Source organism: Marmota flaviventris, chromosome X (assembly GCF_047511675.1).
Source record: "Marmota flaviventris isolate mMarFla1 chromosome X, mMarFla1.hap1, whole genome shotgun sequence".
In the NCBI taxonomy this organism is placed as follows: Eukaryota; Metazoa; Chordata; class Mammalia; order Rodentia; family Sciuridae; genus Marmota; species Marmota flaviventris.
In genome coordinates this window covers 12,172,235-12,193,954 of record NC_092518.1, presented here as the reverse complement: position 1 = coordinate 12,193,954, position 21,720 = coordinate 12,172,235, and the positions used below count along the sequence as shown (strand labels likewise).

At 38.8% G+C, this 21,720-nt stretch overlaps 1 protein-coding gene across 2 annotated transcripts in view; it reads right to left on the bottom strand.

Annotated features, from left to right (window-relative positions):
- Positions 1 to 1,090: 1,090 nt before the first annotated feature.
- Positions 1,091 to 21,720, bottom strand: part of Nhs (NHS actin remodeling regulator) — a 330,401-nt gene continuing 309,771 nt past the window's right edge. Inside the window, exons 4-9 of one of the 2 annotated variants that reach the window (XM_027927401.3) lie at positions 14,440 to 14,502; positions 12,228 to 12,420; positions 9,506 to 9,637; positions 5,540 to 8,503; positions 5,116 to 5,242; positions 1,091 to 1,697 (exon numbers count right to left, since the gene is read on the bottom strand). In XM_027927401.3, coding sequence (XP_027783202.3) covers positions 1,091 to 1,697; positions 5,116 to 5,242; positions 5,540 to 8,503; positions 9,506 to 9,637; positions 12,228 to 12,420; positions 14,440 to 14,502 — 4,086 coding nt within the window. The remainder of the gene's footprint in view (positions 1,698 to 5,115; positions 5,243 to 5,539; positions 8,504 to 9,505; positions 9,638 to 12,227; positions 12,421 to 14,439; positions 14,503 to 21,720) is intronic. The other variant, XM_027927402.3, reaches the window with a different exon arrangement.

The following is a 21,720-nucleotide window of genomic DNA, read 5'->3' as shown; positions in this document are numbered from 1 at the left end:
TATTTTTGTTAGTTTAAGAACCTGGAGCTAATTGCTAAACTGTTGAAGGATTTTAAAGATTATAGTCATTGGATTATGACCTTTTATGTCCCCAGTAGCCTAATATAAAACATAACCTAAAATTAACTACTGGTTTCCCTACTCATTCTCTTTAAAGCAATCCATTGAAAAAATTAAAGTCTAAAGGACACTCACTGTCAAATGCTGTTTTTTCAGGGCCTTGTGTTGAGAATGATGACTTCTCTCATGTTGACTAAAAAAAAGTCAAAAGCATGCTTTTCATTCTGTCCAAATTACCACATGGCAAATCACAGCTACAGGTTGCTATTAGCTTGTTTATGCTGTAATTTGTCATAAAAATGATTAGGTCTGAATTCTTTATCTTAGATTAATCACATTTCAGTATATGACCTCAAGGTTTCCTTTATTTCACCAGTTTTAAATTCATATTTGAGGTTTTCATCACTCAGAAATTATCGGTGGACATTTAAATATGGTATTGATATGAAAATGGTATTCACAGAATACAGTTATTACACTTTATTTTGTGTGTTCTACAAACAGTTGGTGTGCGGTAGATAATTGGCCACATGTCCACTCATCATTGATAAACCTATTTACACATTTTTATCAAAAATATGGTATTTACATATGTGTACTTCTTTCTTCTAAATTTTGCTTTTGTTCATTTTAATGTAAAAAAATACCAAACCTCCAGAGTAATTTCATCTTCTTAAAGAATCATGACAGTGAGGGCTTTATTTTTTTTGAATAGGCAGCTCTGGGAAAAACCTTGTGTAGGTTTCATGAAAATTAGATATTTTTATATGCTTTATTATCACGGTGAATGAGGTTGGGTAAATAAAACTAAGCTAAAGAAAAACCATGAAAAGACAGTGCAGTTACTCAAAACATGGAACGAATCAAGAATGACTAAACCACTTTTTGTTTCCCCAGCATGTATTTAGAAATCCGTTGCTAAGCAGTGATGCTCCCCAGTCCTGTTACTTGTCCGGAGTCCTCTGTAGCATCCCCACATCCCCTCGGAACTAAGGATTTGGGCGTTTGGGGGCAGCCTGACATAGGCGCCCTATGTGGAGCTCTGGGAGGAGCGGTCGTCATGCGGGCTCCCATCGGAGTTTTCCGTCTCGCCCTCGGAGATGGCCTGCATGGGCGTGTTGTACAGCCGGCAGCGGACACTGTAGCGGCTGCTGCTGGCTACAGGGGGCGCCCGGGAACGTCCAACCCTGGCTGATGCTGAGGTGGCAAAGTTCTTAGAGGAAAATCCTTCCGCGTTGACCCTCGGGGAGCACGGGGAGAGTGGGGACAATGCCTCGGCTCCAGGGGATCCCTGATGGGCATCATCAGTGCTTTGGGGGGACTCCACTGTGAGTTCCCCAGGAGGTTTGGGCAGGATGGGACTCTTCAGGATCTCAGTGGCAGACATGCGGTAACTGGAATCGGAGCGACTGCCTTTCTTGAGGAGTAGCAGCTTAAACTCTTCGTTGGATGTGTTGGACTTTTTGGCATTGCGGTAGATGAGACCAGGAGACCTCTGGCTGTTTGCAGTTGTCACGTTGCTGCTGGGCGAAGTGACAGAACTGGCCCCGCTGCTACTGCTGCCAAGGGGAACTCTCGATTTGCTTCGAACAGACATGTCCCCAGAATCTTTTCTTCCAAGTACTTTCCTCTTGGATCTTTTAAGAAAAGGAAAACAATGGAGCAAATCTGAGTCCCATACATTTTTATGAAGCAAAGAGTTCAGTTCCATTCACACATCTATTTGAAGAGTATTTTGAGTGTGTCCTACATGATAGGATACTAAGTATTAGAGCTACACAGATGAAGAGTAAGATATATTCCTTGCCCTGTGACACTCACAGTTTGAGGAAAATTCTCCTTGACTGGTGGGCATCAGTTACTTTCTGCAGATGCCCTTTTCAGATAACAACCAATGTTGGGGCTGGAGGTTATAGATGAGGACTTATTGGGATGTTTTGCAGGGGTTTAAGAAAATACTGCTATCTGACTTTTTATTACAATGTGGTGAATGACTGTGGCTTTTTCTTATCGATGTAGATGAAATGCTTTGGTGTTGAGAATTGATTTCCAAACAAAATTAGAAAGAGCAAATAGTTGGAAGTGTGGACGGGACAAGACTGACCCTAGTTTGAGAGTTAATGGGTCTGGGTGATAGATATATGGGGATGCATTAGACAACTTTCTACTTTTCACATAAAAAAATTAGTTAAATGACTTTTTAAGTAAATCAATTCATCTTTGGCTGCAAATATCATTTCCCATAGCTGCCCAGGAACACCAACAGCATGTTAAGTGGTAAGCCAAACTCTGTGAGGAATTCAGCATCTAGACCATCCCTGCAGTTCTTAAAGCTTTATATACTGCAAGCTCTCAAGGAATCAAACTAACTCTTATCTCTGTGGTGTAAATACATAAGTAAACCCTATACAATTGCAAATCTAAGATTATCAACCTCGATAAGTCTGCACCCATCATCATATTATTGATTTTCTTTTGATAAGTAAGCAGGTATAAATTTAATGAATCTACAGCATAACGCAGTTCATTGAAAAGTACTGGCAACATGCTCTCTCACCAACTTAAAAATATGTAAAGAAGGGCTGGGGATGTGGCTCAGAGGTGGAGTACTCACCCAGCATGCGTGAGGCACTGGGTTTGATCCTCAGCATCATGCAAATGTAAAATAAATATATTGTGTTCACCTATAGCTAAAAACTAAATTTTAAAAATGTAAAGAAAATGTGAGCTTTATAATTGGAGATCAGCCTGATTTTGGTTCACTGAAACCTCTGTGGTTGATAACTTGCATATAGTATCTGGCACTCCCATAAGGGAGAATTTTCAAACTAACTTTTGCTTTTGACCTACCATATTCTAGACACAAAAATATCACCTTATCATCAAAATCAAATATGTGACCTGTTGGTATCATCATTACACTAATGGGATGGGTTCATAGGTTTTAACTTATTCAAGACTGCATAGAAAGTGGCAGAAGTAATTCAAATCTAGATCTTTCTGATTCCACTACTTTCATCCTGTGTGCCATTCAGACACAACATATGATTCCTTAGGGATAAGTACTTGGCTCCTTAATTTATGTAGAAGATTAGTAATTTGTCCTGGGATTGAAGATAAAGTATGAGGGTGAAGAAAACCAAATAGATTCTTCACCTGCCAAGTGAAGTGTGGCTGGTAAGGTAATGAGGAGAAGTTTATGATTGGAACCTAAAATTAAAAACAGAAAATGAAAACAAAACAAGTTGGGTGCAGTGGTGCACAACTATAATCCCAGCAGCTCTGGAGGCTGAGGCAGGAGGATCACAAGTTCAAAGCCAGCCTCAACAAAAGCAAGGTGCTAGGCAACTCAGTGAGACCCTGTCTCTAAATAAAATACAAAATAGGGCTGGAGATGTGGCTCCGTGGTTAAGTGACCTCAATCCCTAGTACCAAAACAACAACAACAAAACAAGCAAAAAATAATTGTTGAAAAACAGTGCTCCTTCAAGAGAGAACTATATCAATAGAAGTTTCTTTAAAAAATAGAATCCTCCCCCCCAAAAAAAGATTGTAAGCTGCTTGAAAAAAAACTTAAAAAATGTTAAGTTAATGAGATGGTGGAAAAGATAATTCTCAAGTTCTGCCCCTTAGGAGTTCCACCAAGGTCCTCAAGGCCTGCTGTAAGAAGACAGCCATATCTGTGAAAGTAGGCACATCACAATTGGCTAGATCAGTTGAATATGAGTGTTTTCCAAAAGCTAGTTCCTGCTCTAGTCTTTGTTTACCAGCTGTAATGAATTTGTACTTCTTGCAAATATGGGCCACTGATCACAAGGGCACAGGGGCCCAAATGAGAAAGTGTGTATGAGTAGCATAGGCACAATCTTGTCCTGGGAAAGCTACTTAGAGGACATCCCCTGTTCATGGGATATGGACATTAATTTTTAGATGGAGGCTAATACTATTGAAGAAATTTAAGTTTTAAGAAGAGAGAGAGAAAAAAAGAAGCAATTATTGGTGTTCCAAGGTATGAAATGGGCAGGTATATACACTATCTCAAACTTGGGCTCCTGATTGTTTTGGTGAATCAACATATTTGGCTCTGCTCTGTGTGATTACAGCTTTGAACACATTTCTCGAGGTTCAAGAAATTACTTAAAAGTTAGAAGGGTGGGAGTGTAGCTCTGTGGTAGAGCACTTGCCTAACATGTGTGAGGCTCTAGGTTCCATCCCCAGCATCACAGACAAAACACACACACACACACACACACACACACACACACACAGAGTTATGGTTTGGATATGGGGTGTCCCCCAAAAGCTCCTGTGTTAATGCAGGAACGCCTGGAGGTACAATGATTGGATTGTGAGAGATGTAACCTTACTGGTCCATCCTACTTTGAATGGATTGACTAAGGCTGGAGGAGGTGTATCACTAGGGATATACCCTAGAAGAGCTGTTCTTCCCTGCGTCCCTCATTCCTGGCTGCCACGAATGGAGCGGTGCTCTTCCACCATGCCCTTCTGCCATGATGTTCTGCCCTCATCATGGGCCCAAAGCAATGGAATCAGCCATCTATGGATTGAGACCTCTGAACTGTGAACTCCAAATAAGCTTTCCTTCTAAGTTGTTCTTGTTGGGTATTTTGGTCACAGCAATGCAATGCTGACTAACACACACACACACACACACACACACACACACACACACGTGCGCATAATGATTACACTGGAGTTTGAACTTTCATTCCAAGTTACGTAACTACAAATTGTTTTCACAAACTTGTTGCAGAATGTCTTTTCTGGGGGGGGAACCAACATCTTCCTCTCATCTGTTATTATAAGAGTCTCTCAATTGAGGTCTCTCTCTATATAAAGATTCACATTTCCCAATTTTTGTGTAAGTCTACCATTTGATTTGGAAAAATAATTCTTCCTTGCTTGCTTTTGTTTCTATTGAATGTGCTGTAAGTACAAAAGACATTCCTGTATTTGCATTTGTTGAAAAGCAATTTAAGAAGCAAAACCTTTTGTGTACCCTTTGTTTCTGGGACCTTGGTAACATTGCCTCACCTGTGAATGACAGCGAATAAATCCTCAGTTGTTCGAGGTTTGTTTGGAGACACAAACACACCCTCTGCTTCAGCTTGAGAGTCTTCACTAAGTGGTGAGATGACGGAGTCATCACTCGGTGATGATTCTTAAAATAAGAACAGAATTATCTTTAAGAAGAAGCTACTCAGCACACTACTATGCTACTGACTTGGGGATCAAACAGGAGTTACCTTACCACCAGTTTTCACATGAGAAATATATCTTCAAAGCTTAATTCCTCAATAACACAAGCTTTTATCTATGTTGTTTTAATACATGAAAAGAAATAGTGGAGGGAAACCAACACCCACAGCTGTACTGTATTATGGAGAAGTAAAAAAGAAATGCTATAGGAAATGCCCTAAGACACATTTCTTTCATGACATGGGTAACAATGACTGACCTTTCAATGAAGCCTCATCCACATTTCCTTGGGTCTCCTCTGCTCTGCTGTTATCAGAGGCACTTTTGGGTGAAATACCTGAAGCAATATTTTCCTGCTCAAAACATTTTTCAGGAAATGAATTTACAGTTGATATCTCTGATTCATAGCGGATAGTCCCAGGCACTTTGTCATGGTGGTGGCTCATAACAAGTTGATGCTTAAGTTGGTTGCTTATGTCCATTGTTCTAGTTGGTGAGTTGGACTGAGATGCGATTACATCCACAGGTTGTGCACCTTCCTCCTGATCTTCAGAGGATGGCTTCTGTTCTAGCACTCCATCTGGACCAGCTCCATACTGTAATATTTTGCTGTCCAAACCATTTGGGCGGGCAGCAGACACCCTTTGAAATCCTTCTGTGGAAACCCCACAGTTTTTAGTTGGTGTGTTTTCTGGAATAGGCTCACTCTCCATCTGTATTTGGTCTTTCATGACATTTGAATCTAGAAGATTGCTACCAGCTGAGGCCACAGTTTCTGGATTGCAGTGATTCTTTACATCGAAAGGAGGGTTCTTGTCCAAATGCAGTTTATCTGGTCCCATCTCAACCGCAGAAGAGTCTAAAAAGGACAGTATGCTATCTTCAGCCGAGTACTGCCGTGATACTGATTTCTTTGCCGTATGTGGCCTGATCTTACCTGGAGATAAGGCAGCCATTGTGAGAGCACTTTCCTCTAAGTAGGGGAGATCTGTATTGTTGCCTTCTTTTTGCTTAACTTCTTCAGACTTACTGATGGACCTAAGGTTAACAGATTTCAGGACTGTCGGTGTAATTGCAAGGGACGGTGGAGGATTTGACCTCAGCGTTTCTCCTACTGTGTTTTGCTTATTATGAGTAAAAACATGCAATGGGTGACGGTGGTGGAATGGTTTATTCAAGACATTATGAAGAGCACTTAGGTCAAGATGAGTAGGAGGTATAATTGGAAGTTCAAGGTCTTTACTCAGTGAGAGGGTTCCATCTTTTAAAGAGGGTTGCTGGAGTGAGGATTTCCTTTCTGGGACTTTAGGTTTTCTTTTGCTACCTCCAGGAGACAATGGACCTGAAAAGAAGGCTGTAGGGAAAGAGGATGTTGGTGTTTCAGACTGGCTTGAGTAGCCACTTGATGGAGAAGCCAAGCCAGCCAGCTTTTCTGGTGAAGCCAGTTTAAATTCATTGTCAACAGAAGGAAGAGATGGGGTGGTGGCTCTTGATTCTGACTGTGATGTTTGGGATTCAGAGCTCTCTGGAGATTTGATGCACTCAATAACTGTGGTACCCGTAGCAGTGCTTGAATTAGATAAAGATCTATAAGGATCATTTGTTTTCAAGTCATTTAGAAGCCAGAGGTCTGCATAGTGAGTTGATTCAGCACCTTCATCTTTGAATGGTGGAATATCTGAGGTGTCTAACTGAGGTTCCTTCATTCCATGTTCGCTCTGGTTCACCCAAGAAGGTTCCTGCTTGGTCGGAAGATTGACATTTTCCATTCGAGAAGGCGTGTTGGAGAAATCAAGAGGCAACTTCATTTCCCTGGAACTGTGAGGCAGGTGCTGACCACTGCTTATCTTTGGTTCTTTCTTCTCAGGAACATCTGCATTTCCATCGGACTTCCTCAATGATGAGCTACGTTTAGGTGGGGTAGGCTTTGCCTTTGGTTTCCTGAAAGAGATGCTTGGTCTCCCCTGCCTCCTGTGATCTAAGTAGTCCTGCCAGGCACAGTCTGGAAGACCAGGACCAACGCCCTGGCTGTTTTCTGGACCCATGGCTGCATAGTGACAGACATAGCTCTTATTACCTTTGAGCCCACAGTCAAAGTGCATGGAGGTATAGTATCCTTCTGTGTCTACTGAAAAGTGAGAGCTGGTATCCGCTTTGTCCGATGGAGACTTTTCCAGAAAGCTGTCATAAGTGGCCATGCTTGTGAAGCTTGGGCAGCCCAGGCTATCTGCCTTCGGACGCTCAGGACTAAAATCTTGGTGGCAGGAGGCATCGTGATGGTGGTGCAGGTAATTCCACTCACTGTCACTTGTGTTGCTATTGCTAGGGTCATCCAGCAGATCTGCAACAGTGGAGGTAAAGGAGTTTGCCCGGTGGCCTCTCACTTTATCCAAATGGTCATTGTACTGCTCTGTCACAAAGACACTGCTGTCCTCGTTAGCATGAGGGGCTGTGTTTAATGACAACTCTGAGTCACAGTGCGAAGAGCCAGTGAGGGGAGGAGAAGCTGCAGGAGGGATTGTTTCTGAGGTCTGTGAGGGGCATGTGGAGCTGCTTCCACTCCAGTTCCCACTGGATGACTGGTGGTCATCCTTCTGGTCCATGTGGCTGCTGAGGAGGACGCCAGCTGTGGAGATGCAGTGGATAGGGCTCCCAAAGGTGTCTGAGTTGGAGGAGATGTCACAGCTGCCAGAGTCAGCAGCCATTCGGGACAGACGTGACCTCCCCCTCTCACTTAACTTGTGCTGGGGACTGTGAAGATGCTGAGAACAGGCCAGGCCCAAAGCAGGCTGGTGTTCCTGTGTACTTGGGCTGCTCGGAGCTTCGCTGCAGTCATTAGGGGTTCTTTCATGGTCACCCACGAAAGGCTCTTCCTCTTCATATGTTGAGGGTTTAGCACCAACTTTGGGTTCAGCATCTCCACCTCTATTACCTTCCCGAGGAAGGCTCCGAGATCTTGTACGGCTGCTCACTGTAGGAGTAAACATGGTGTCACCTTTGTCTGCTAGCGCAGAAATGTTGCCAGCAGAATGAGAAAGGGAAGCTGCAATGCTTTGACCCCTTTGAGCCCTGATTCTCCTTCTGGATGGGGCAGCAATTAAAATATCCTCAGTTTGGCACTCCGAGTCCCTGGTTCCGGACCTCCTGTTGACAGTGTTGGAGGGATCTGGGTTTGTGTGCACAATCACATTCCTTTCCCTGGCCACTGGTGATTCATCAGAATCTAGGGCACATGGAAAGCACAGTGAGATATTTAATACATCAACAGACTAATTGAGAGATATCCACAGATCTGTGGGCTGGCATGTAAGTTTCTCTTACAGAAAAAAATCAATAAAATATAAAATCAATAAAAAAATCAATATTAGGAGAAATCAAATTAGGAGAAAGTTAAAATGCTTTCTGTCTTTCTCTGTTTCTATCCTTCTTTCTCTCTCAATCTATATATAAATAAATGCATACACATATATATGTATGTATAGTAAGAGAAGATATGCTTTTATATCTTATGATCTCTCTTTACTACCACATCGATGTGCACCAGAAAGTGACAACATTTTTTAACTAAAGTACATTTTATCTTCTTGGATACTACTTTTTATTTGCATTTTGTAATATAAACATAATAAAATGAAAATCATAGACTGGTTAGAAGAAATAAAAATCTTATTTACAAGAGAAGCTACCATAATAATGATTTTTAAAACCTAGGCAGAGATATTCTAAACACATTGAACAGAATAGAAAAGTGTCACCAAAGGTACCATATTTTCAATATTCAATATTTGAGTCTGTTTATTATTTTTTAAAATAACTAATGCTGTAAAAGTATATCTTTTTCTTTAAATGAAGTTACAATTTTCCAAAAAATATCTTACATTGAATCGTATTACTTTTTATTCATAATTTCTACCTTAAAAATTAAAAATTTTTAGTGTTTTCTTCCTTAACATTTAAAAATTAGCAAATATTACATTTAAATCACAAAACTTGAGTGTATATGCCCACATCTATACTTTATACTTAAACCTTTATAGTCAAGAACAGAGAGTTAAAAAGTAATACCGCCTGACTTGCTGAATACAAAACAAATACACACCATTTCCAAACCTCTACCAGTTAAAACATGTAGTATTTTTAAGGAAGCCGGTTGAAGGCTGGCTTCCATTTTACCTCCTCATAATCTGCACTAGACAGAAACCATTAGCATTTTTTTATACCACACCTATTTCTTGTTGAACTCTTCTAGGGATACCCGAGATGGTTTTCCTCCTCCTCAATTTTCGTCTCCGCTGTAGTACAGATTGTGAATGAACAAGAGAGCAGCGTATACTAGCCTCTCTGTCAAAACCAACTCCTGCAACCCACAAAATAGGTCTCATTAGCCTTTAGAAATGGCAAACAAATTTTCATTTGCTTGGAACACAGTGATATTTATTGATTGGAAGTGAGGGAAGAGTTTGGATTAAGCCTGTGAACAAATATAAGGGAGCCCTTATTCAGCTCTTATTTAAATTATGTTGCAGTACATTAAGCTTTACTTCTAAACGGTGCTCTCCACAACAGCTCGCACTGCCAAAAGTAAAAATCAAAGGAGAGAAATCAAAAGAAAAGAAAAGAGAAATAGACATCAAAAAATCACTCTCACACAGAAAATGGCTCCTTAAGGATTTATAACCTTTGGTTACTATTATTTACTGGTCTATTTCTGGGCTCTCTGAAACTGATACCTTTGCATAGTAGATTCAAAGCCAAGATGTTAACCTGAATTAGTTCAGCTAACATATCCTGACCCATTTCTTTATTAAAAGCGTCTTTGTGAGTCTTTTTCCCCTCCACCTCCTGTGCCCAAACCTTAGCCTCTAGTTGTGTAGGCGTGTGTACGCGTGCACACACACACACACAGCAGCTTATTGGATTTGTTTTCTTAAATCATCACGTAACTATTTTCTTCAGCTAACTAAATTGGATGCTTTTTGGTTTAGCACCACCTGTCCTATCAATATGAAATAAACATATAGGGCAGTCCCCAGTTCTGCACTTGAATGGACCCCTTCTGTTCCATCTGTAAAGTTTCAATTCTCAATCTTTATGCCATTTGTTTGTTTGTCTTTATAACTACAAAGGACCAATCTTGATACTTATTAGTTTCTCTCTCTTTACTCATATTACCAACACTACATGTAGTCCTATCAAAACTAGAACAATGAGGTGGGAGGCAAGGAACTCAAACTCTTCCTGGCACAGGCATGCACGTTGAATTTTTCAGAGTGTGCTTCATCTCAAACAGCCAAAATGTCATGAATTTGGTCATCTCATCCTTTATCCTGATTGTTAAGCAAGGGGATGGCATATAAATCTTGGTTCAGCTGTATAATGAAGCAGTTGAGTTCTGCTTATAGGGCCAACAGTTTCTAGAATTCACTTTGAAAAATCTGTATCACATGATGAATAATTATAATACTATCAGATAATTTTTACTAACGAAATTTTCCTTTCTTAGTTCTGACTGAAAATTAAAATGCTTCATTTTGCTGTTAATAATTATAGAATAGGTGATACACAGGCACAGACATTGTGTTATGTGGACAGCAATAATGACATCCTCATTAAAGCTCTTGAAATCAATGTCTGATCTAGGCTTTAGTCTGGGATTTCCTAAAATAAAGCAGAAGGAGAAATCTTCCCTTTTTCCTAATCATAGACGATAGCCCATAATCATAGGACTGAATTTGAAAACAAGATTTTACTTACAGTGCCAGGAAGGGAGCAGGTGCTGCTAATCATCAGATGTTCCCAGAACTGAAAATTAGTTTAAGAGGGTGCCAAAACCCTAATACATCCCATTTAGATTACAGAGATCAGATAATCGCACATCTTTAGAATAAATTTTCCTACAAGTTGAATAGGTCATCAGAAAAATTAACTCCCAGCTCACAACAGGCCAATCAACTAGAACTCCTTTGTTTTTTTCTTGAGGAAAAAATATCTGTCCCACATACCTGGTCTGTTTGCTTCCTGCTCTATGTGAGAGAAATTTGAGTGGGGTTAATAATAGCTGTGTCCAAAATGTATCTTAAGGGACATTAAATCTTTTGTCACATGAAATCAAAATGAAAATCAGTCATAACATGACTGTTTTGAAATTTTCAATAAATACATAAGTTAAAACATCACTACTAGAGATGTTTAAAGAAAGCCCAATGGATAGATCATTTAATTTCTATTTTTGAAAGTTAGACTATTTATATCATTATTTGACTTACAATTTAAGATGATGAGATCCAGTTCTGGAATTCACAATTATCAAAAAAACATTGAAGAAAATTCCAGCTAGGCTTTCATTCCACCTAGACTAATATTCAAACTCTTATACCCAGGAGGAGGAAAACAGAGAGTGAAAAGAAGACAGACTTGCTGGTTATAAAATAGAATTTAGTGTTCATTTATGTATTTAGGTAAAAAAAAAATCCCTAAAATTAATACAGAAATCTAAATGGTCTTTTTTTTTTTTCAATCCTACCTTCATCAAAGGAAGCATGAAAACAGATTTTTCTAGTTGGTCAACTTGCTGTTTTAGAAACCTGGGTTATGCTGTTTTCTTTCCGTGGGTGCCACACATCATTATCATATGATTAATCACTGCTGCTTTCTCCTTATTTCAGTAAGCTAGGGCCAAAGAGCTATTTGCTGATTTTTTTTCAAAAAGAAACTGTCCATCATTTACATAACAAGTAGCCCAGCAGAACATATGCAAATAGATGTTCCAAACCTGACAATAGCCTATTGAGCATCTCCTGGGTTGCATTTGGATGAAAAAAAAAAAGGTGTTATTTATTTACAAAATGGTATTCTTAATGCCTAGCCCTACAGCACAGATTTAATACACAGAATATTCTGACCCAACTGCCCCTAAAGGGGAAAAAACAACAACAAGAGAACGATACCAGTGACATTGATGGGAATAATGCAAGAAGAAATCACTTGGGCATCTTGTTTCATCTTCTCCTCTGGCGTTGGGAGAGGTAGCGCTTTGCTCCAGTTGGTCTGCTTGTCCAGTGTAGAGGGGATATTGTGTATTGGGTTTTTCGGCCTCTGCCCTAACATCACATCTGTATCTTCGTCCTCTGGGGGGTGGGACTGCAAACGAAGTACATTCAGATTCAGTCATCACAGCTTATGCATAAGCACACATATAAGGAATTTCACAGTTTAGATAAGAAAAAAGAAAAAAAAAAACAAGGTCAGAAATATGCTTTTAGGACAAAGGAAGAATTCCCAGAAATAGTTAGTAAGCACAACTACTTGAAAGTATTATTTCAATAGTGAAGCAATACAAAAGGAAAACAAGGACCAAACGAACATGCTCTTCAGTTAAAAGGAATTAAGAAGAGAGACAAGGTAGTCAGAAAGTCCCAAATTTCAAACTGAAGGAGACATCTAAGGAAAAAATAGATCTGCTTTCTGGCTATTTATCTTGCCACAAATTTCTATAAAAAATCTTGGGATCAAAGGAAGATGTGCCAAAGGCTCAGAAAATGTGCCAGAAAACCTGGAGTCGGGAGACATTCCAGAACACATCACCTGAAGGACAAGCCAACCTAATCTGAGAGGCCTTTAAAATACAAGAAGTTAATTTCAGTGCAGGAGGACAGCTTTTATGAATAATATTTTAAGAACTCAGTTTCATCAACATTGTATGCACAAGGAAAAGCAAAGAGAAGAGACCCCCCCCCCAACTCTAATGGAAAATACAATTGCTATTACTGGGGAAAAAGATTGAAGTGGGTTTCTTTTTCAAATTTGGAAGAGTAAAACAGTCCTAGTTTATTTTCTTTCAGCTTTGCCCTGTAAAACTTGTCTTTCAGCTGTGTAGTAAGAGGTTTTCATTTCTATATGACATTTGAAAATTCTCCATTCAAACCTTTGATGAATATTAATATTGTCTAACTTCTGTTCAGGATTGGGCACCTGGCCCAGGTTATTAAAAAGTTACATCCCAGTTTTGATTTCAGGGTTGGATTTCTAAACCAGATTACTAAAAGACCCAGTTTTCACTACTGAACCTAGTTTTATTTCTTTATATGATTTGGAAGAAGGTGGGTATCTGTATAAAAGAAATACTTTTTCCTCTTATTCCAGTAAGGTTTTGATAACACTCTGCTTAAATATCTAATATTCTGTTCTAAAATCAGGATCATTAAAAAAAAATTCTCTTCACATTTGGAAACATCTTGCCCTGCTGACTCAGAGGATTTCACGTATTGTCAAATGAACTATTCTCAAGTTCCTTTAAAGAACGGATTCTAGAATCACTTGTTTAAACTAACTCCCACTATTTACTTACCTTATCCGAGGTTTCTGCAAAGCCCCCCAACACACCCAACAGGATGTGATTCCCCCCTTGGGAAAAATGTGTTCGCCATGAACGTTTTAATAAAATATTGCAACCTTCTTTCTCTCTTCAGCTTTTGTGCAGATTCCCAGCGAAGCGAATAGCTCAAATAAAGTTGGAGCACAAAAGACTTTGTTTCCTAGGTAACTTCCAAAAAAGAAAAAAAAGTTTGGTGCATGCAAAAAGGGGGGGGGGGGAGGTTAGGGCTGAAGCACGCAAGAGCAGAACTTAGAGACACCCCCACCACCAGAGGCCTCATTTGGTAGGCGATTCCTTCCTTGAATAACAATGGACCTGGAAAGGACTAAAGGATAGTGACCTGACTACTGGCTCTGACCAGCAGCCAAAAGCACTTTTATTTCATGGTGACAGGGACAATTGACTGCCAGAGAATCCTTTTATCCTGTTCTCTGTTTTCGATTTGAAAAGCTGAAACTTTACAGTTCTGATAAATATAGGGCAAGTTGGAATTTCTTTCCTTGGAACTGCAGCAGCAGCGGCCAGTAGGCGTTGCCCATATTGAACAGAGCCGCAAATTACAACTTGGAGGGGGGCAGTAAATGGGGGAAAACTCCAATGCTATGGCTGTCTCCATTATATTTTGTTTAATTCAAGTTAGGAAAATACCGTTCTTTAAATTGAATTTAAAAGAACAACTGTTAGTTAGAAGAGAGTTTGCAATAAAGTTAAAGGAGAGAAGAAAGGGAGAGCTTCTGAAGAGAGTATAGGATAGGGCTGTGAAGGAATGTTCTCAGAACCAATACCTTTCTACTCCATGGGGCCATGTGGCAACACTCAGTGGGGGAGGGCGAACGGGTGCTGTTAAACTATGAACATGAAATAATGCAAAAAGAAAAGAAAAGAAAAATTAAAAAATGTACACACAGTATAATCTTGGTTAGGCCAAATCTATGATATTAATGAATGAATATACTAGGGTATCTCCCTTCCATCTGTCTGTCCTTCCTTCCATCCTTCCAAGGTAGCATAAATAGCAGCTAAGAACCCAGACTCTGGAGTCAAGACTTCCTGAGTTCAAATCCTGGCTACCTGGCTTATTTTCTGTGTGACCGACCAGGTGCAGTTATTCAGCTTCTCTAAGGCCAGTTTCCTCATCTGTAATAAGGTAGGAAAATAACAGCATTTACCCTCCAGGACTATTTTGAGGATTAAATAAGAAAATATATGTAATCTGTTTAGAAGAATCCTGACACTTAATAAGCTCTATATGTTAGTGTGAGCTACTAACTAGTACAACTATTATTATTATTACCCTTACTTTGCAGCTGTGAAATATATACATATATATGAAAATGCCTCTGCAGATCATAACGTTCCCATCTTTTAGATCTCAACCCCATTTGCTAATTTGGGAAAGACCAAATTATTTTTTTTCCTTAGAGTAATTTTACTTTTCTATGAACTACTTGGAACAAAATTTCCTGTGTATAATTTCCTCTAGACTGCTCAAATTTGCTTCTCCTTTACAGACTATATTTAGACCAGCCAGTTTCATGAGCATGTGTCCTATGCAGTCCCACAGAGCCCCATAGTCAGAAGGCCCCTACACTTGGTTTAATGTCCTGCTGTCACTGTCTTGAAATTCTTTTTTTGTAAGAGACCCTGCATTTTCATTTTATACTGAGCCCTAAAAATTATGTCCCAGTCTTGTTTGGAGAATAATCTGGTAACAGCTATTCCCTTTTCAGGAACTACTCAGAAGGGCATTCAAACTCTTTTATACACTAAACCATACCAGCTTTGGATTTGCTTAGGCATCCTTTATAGTACTTACCCTATGGCATACCTTTAATGTAATATGAATCATCCCTGGATGTGCCTTTTTTATCTAGTAGATTGTGAATTCCTAGAGAAGCCATATCGAATTTTCCTTTTAAGTCTTCTATGATGCCAGCAAAGTGCCTCCCTCATTTTAAGAGCTCAACAAAATATTTGTGCTCTTGGATGGATGATACCATTTCTGTGTGTCTTAACAGCGATGAGAAACTCAAAGTAAGAGGCATCTCAAGATCTCAGGAGGAAGCCTATACCAAATCACCTAAGGGATAGGTGAAAACAAAGACAGGAAACCACAAACAACCTTTGGTTGCCCCAGAGGCTCAGTATGGATGGCTACTGAGCCTAGTTATTCTTAAGTCTGTATCAAACATGCATTTTGGGTGGGGGGGCACTCAAGGTCTAATTCTATCTTAAGTTTAAGTTTTAATTGACAGGGTTACTCATTTATTTTTTTTAAGCAGAGTAAATGTCATCTCCTCAGGCCCAGTTAACTTTGGCATAAATCTTATTTAAGAACTAATTAATGATTCTGTAGGGTTATGGCTTCCTCACTGAAAGTGACCATTTCGACAGATGTCTTAGATTTGCCTGAATTCAGACACTAACCTGGTTTTCTCCTAAAAATCACTCAAAGGTAATGATGTAGAGGTGTCAAGTAAGACACTGGGGTATGTAAAATAGAGAGAAAACTCATGGAAATAGGGAACCTAAAAGTAAAGCTTACATGGAAAAGGAATCTCCTTCAAAGAAACATGAAAGGATTTTTAAGAACTCACAGCAGGAAACTACTACTGGTCAGAAAACATGAATGATATTAATATATAAATTTTGGTAGTTCAATATAAATCTCCTAAGTCAGCTTTCCTGTTGAGCATTTTTTTTTTACAGTTAGTGATGGGCGAGGAGTGGGTTTATTTTTTTATTCATTTAAGAAACCTGTCCACAAAATTAAACTAGGATGAAGCAACACCTGGAAATGAGTTAGATGGTCATGGCTAAGCCCAGAGAATTAGTGCATGTCTTTTGGTCACTATGATTGAGTTGTGGTCTCCTTGGGTTCCATTCCATAGCAGATTCCTCATCAACTAGTCAGCCTCTCTAGTATTTTGATAATAGCTCCAACCTCTAGCTTGTGAGGGCTGAAACTGAATACTTTGTGCATGGGTATAGAAGGACTGTATTCATCAGTTCCTCCACCTAGATACAAACATTTGAGTCCCTGTGCAGATGGTCTGCAGATTTCCATTTATAATATTGACATGTGTTATGGTTTTATTTCTGTCATGAATTAATAACTGCCTTAGCATAGTATTTTAAAATGTCCTCTTTCTTCGATGTTTGGTCAAAGGAAATAAATTTGCTCTGATTATTTCGGATTAGATTTTTCTATGATGAATACAATAATCAGCTCATAGACATTTTTTTCCTAAATTATCTGAGAAATAAGACTGCAAGAGAGGGATAAGTGTTACATCAGAGTATCTCTGCTCAGCCCAGCATGCCACTCTTTAACAGGTGCTGATGGATACTGTTAGGAAAAGCTGGATGCTGATCAAACTTGTATGAACTAAATTATTTTTAATGGTTTCTATTTAAATGGATCCTATTGCTCATTCAGAGAAAGACTATTTCTTGTTCATAACTGAATTTCCACCATCCATAAATATTTGTTGTACTGCTAGCACTCCCGTGTGCCTGGAAAAAGCAAAAAAAAAAAAAAATCCCCCTAATGAAAAAATATCAAATTATTCCCACCCACATATAATTTTTCAGTATAACTTCTAGTATAAAGTCAAAGATAACAAAGCACAGGAAAGAGATAAGACAGCATGAATAAGAAATATCCAAAACAACAGATAATAGAAGCAGACCACAGGGACTCTTGATTTTGGAATTATCACTCTGTGTAGGAGTGTCAGAGAACAATTTTGGCTTTCCTAAAAATAAATGTGTGGGAAGAATGTTAGGAGACCACTCATTCATTTATTCAAGAACATTTCTTTGATGAGCGTCAAAATCAGTCCCAGTAGAAACACAACTGTCAGATTCAAAATATAAACAATTTTTCCCTCATGGGCATATGTGGGTTTAATATATGATTGTTTCAACTTTTCTTCACTATTGATTTTTTTACAACAAACTGCTGTTGAAAAATGAAAAAAAAAAAAAAGAATAATTTGTCCCTCCTTTTTCAGGGTCCCATTCTGGCCTTCCTACACTGATTTTGAGAGGCCAAACTCCAAGTTGCAACATTATAGAATCACATAGTCCCTGACAAAAGATGCTTCTTTGATGCCTTCACTCCATTTCTGTCCCTGCTGGCCCCAACAGGCCCCTCAAATCCTTTCCCTAGCTTCTACTGAGATTGCTTCCACAAAAGTTAGCGCTAGACTTAAGACCATTGTTCAGAACAAAAAAGAACAAGCATTATACTCAAAAGTAGTCAAATAAGGGGCTGGGGTTGTGGCTCAGCAGTAGAGCACTTGCCTAGCGCATATGAGGCACTGGGTTTGATCCTCAGCTCCACATAAAAATAAATATATAAAATAAAGGTATCGTGTCCATCCACAACTAAGTGTGTGTGTGTGTATGTGTGTGTGTATGTTTTAAATTTTTACATTTTAGTTGTAGATGGACACCATATAAAATATAATAACTAAATAATTATAATAAATATAATTATATAATTATAATAAATATAAAATATAATAACTAAAATATAAAAATTTAAAACATATATAAAAATACATATATACACACACTTAGTTGTGGATGGACACAATATCTTTATTTATTTTTTTTATGTAGTGTTGAAGACTGAACCCAGTGCCTTGCATATGTGAGGTAAGCACTCTACCACTGAGCTATAGCCCCAGTCCCTAAGAATATATATTTTTTTAAAAAGTGGTCAAAGAAATTTCTTCGATGGATACTGAAAAAATATTTCCAAAACCCAATCTTTCTTGTGGTATGTGTGTGAGAAAGTTCATTTCTTCACTTTTGTACCTATGAACAAGTATTTCTCCAAAGATTTCAAGACTTCCCCTACTTTCTCTTAAAGCCAGAAGAAAAAATAATCTCTCCATTCCATATTTTACTTTCTTTTGGGTTTTATTTTATATGCTGATGGGGGCCTATTTTGCATCAAAACTTTCTAAAAGACATCTGTTAAAATGTTGTGGGTATTCCAGCAGGAAATGTTTTGAAAATTGGCTTTGGTTTGTGATCTAACTGATACCACATGGCATTTATAGCAGTCAACTTTCAGAGCTGATTTATTACTATCATGCTGTCTTAAACATGAGAAATGTTTACTGGAGACTAGGTGTTACACTACATTTGGATACAGGAGTAAAACCTTAGAGCAAATATGTCCGCTGAAAGCCACATTGGATTTCTAGTGAGGCCATATGGGCTCTTATTGTCACTTTACCACAAGGTTTATTTGTCTTTAGACCAAGTCCCTGCATTCATGCACATACTATGGTCCATCTGTGAGATGGAGGAGCTCCCATCTGCCTCCGATTCTTCTACACAGGAGTGTGTGTGGATGTGTTATACATCAATATGAACTGCTTTGATCTTTCTCAAAGGCTTAAAGAAATCTGGTAATGCCTTCTTCACATGTCACTATTATTACTATGATGACATAGCACTTTTATTCCTTTGAGAGTGTCTCAACATCTCCCACTGGCTGGCAATGTGCTTTTTGTTCCAAATATATTTAGGAACATTTTAAATTTATCCTATGCTTTCTTCTTCCCCTCTTTTCAACTCCAACACTCACCAAGGTGAACAACCATGGGGCAAATGAGATACATAGAAGCTTAAGGGACATCCTATGCTATTGCTATCCTAACCCTTTCTTCCCTTCCAGGTGTGTCCTTTGTCACCACTCCCTCCCAGGCAGTCGGAGCCTTTAGCTTCCTCAAGGGGCCTGAATGAGGCATTCTCACCTGGCGTGCCACCCCTTACCCAAGTGCCCAAACCCTTCCCACTGCACGCCCAGTCAGCTGTGAGGCTAGAAAGAAGCCCACAGATGTACCCCTATGAAGGTGCTGAGAACCTTTCTTGGAAAGCCTAAGAGAACAAATCACTAAAGCAGAATTCTGGACAATGGTCATGGGTTAGGAAGGGATATATTTGGGAATGGAGTTTTTTTTTTAACTATTTCATATGTTCATATCTATTTTTTATATTTATTTTTAGTTGTAGTTGGACACAATACTTTTATTTTATTTTTATGGGGTGCTGAGGATCGAACCCAGGGCCTTGCACATGCTAAGCAAGTGCTCTACCACTGAGCCATTCATATCTATTTAAAACATCAAAAGGCCCCAAAATTCAGGCCTAGGAAACATCCCCTTATCATTGATAAATCTGCTTTTCTAAATCCTGTTTCTCAATTCTCCTAAGAGGCACCTTGCAAAAAAAAAAAAGAAAGAAAAAAAAAAATATATATATATACACACACACATAAGTCTAATAGGCATATACAAAGGTACTCACCATTCTTATCCATTAGGAAATTCAAATGAAAACCACAATGATACACTAGAGTATACTAGAGGCGATAAACTGAAAAAGATTACTAATACCTAGTGTTGGCAAAGATGTAGAGCAACTGGAACTTTTGTCCATTGCTAAGGGGAATGTAAAATGGCATGGCCACTTTGGAAACTTATTGGCAATATTTAATAACCTTAAACATATGTCTACTCTTTAACTTCCTCTTATATGAAAGTAAGAAAAATGAGTTAGTCTACAAAAAAGTGCATACAAATATTATAGCAGCTTTATTGGTAAAATCCAAACAAACAAAACTCCATTAAATAAACTCAAATATCTGCTAACAGCAGAATGGTAAACAGATTGCAGAACACGGTATTCATACAGTAGACTACTATACAGTAATAAAAGGGAATACACTATCAATGCATGCAACATCAGTTTCAAAAAAGGATACCAGGGAAAAGAAGCCAGACAAAAAAGAGTAACAGATGAATGCATAAAGAAAATGTAATTTATATACACAATGGAGTTTTATGAAATTATGGCATTTGATGGTAAATGGATGGAACTGGAGACCATCATGCTAAGTAAAATAAGGCAGTCCCCAAAACCCAAAGGCCAAATGTTCTCTCTGATATGTGGATGCTAACTCACAATAGGGAGAGGGAGAATAGAAGTTCATTGGATTACATGAAGAGAGGAGGGATAGGAATAGGAAAGACAGTAGAATGAATCCAATGTTACATTCCTACGTTCATATATGAATACACCACCAGTGAAACTCCACATTGTGTACAACCACAAGAATAAGATCCTAATTAGAATGTTATACTCCATGTATGCATAATATCTCAAAGTAACTATACTATTATGTACATCTATAAAGGCCAAATAAAATGAATGAATAAATAAAGAGCACGTGCTTGCTCACTTTGGAATCACCTTCTGTTGGTAGGCATTTTGCATGTGAAATCTTCCCCCTAGTAAACAAAGGCTTGAATGAAAATGGCAATGATGCAGTTTTCACCCAAAGAAAGGCTTTCCAAAAAATTGTGTAACTGGAAAAGCATCTCTCTGTCCTTTGTATCTCAGCTGGAAGGGACCAAAAAATCTTAGGGTAATGAAATGCAAAATAATTTTATGTATTTTAAATTTCAGGAACATTTTGTTTAATCACATCCTATTAATAAAGCATTTTTACATGCAGAGCATAACAAAATTATATTCAGAGGCATTTGTGGAAAATAACCCTCACATGAATGGAAAAGAGGACAAGGACAGGGAGGCAAGGACAGAGCACACTTCATGCCAACTGGTCAGCTCAGTCACTTATTCCCGTCAATTGCTCTGTACTGTCAAGAAAAACACAAAACAGGGCCCACTGGACCATGATCACTGTGAGGTTGATGCCAATGAGTATCTTATTCATTCCCTGAGGCCAGCTTTGCCAATTAGTGGAGCCACTGCCAAGGGCCACTGAGCTCCATCAGCCCTCAAAGGTTGCTAGCCCCACATAAAAGACATGAGTAAGGAAAAGGCAGGCCAGGCTTTGAAGTGCAGGGAAGAAAGAGTCTTTGAACTGACAAACAGCACAAATACCCTCACCCAAATCTGAGGAGCCAGCAGTGTGAGTCAACAGAAGAGCCCAGAGGTGGGAAGATTTTGCCTATTTATTTCCACTTCCAGTCAAGCTTTGCACTGGTAACTCAGGCCAGATGTGGCAAAAGCATATC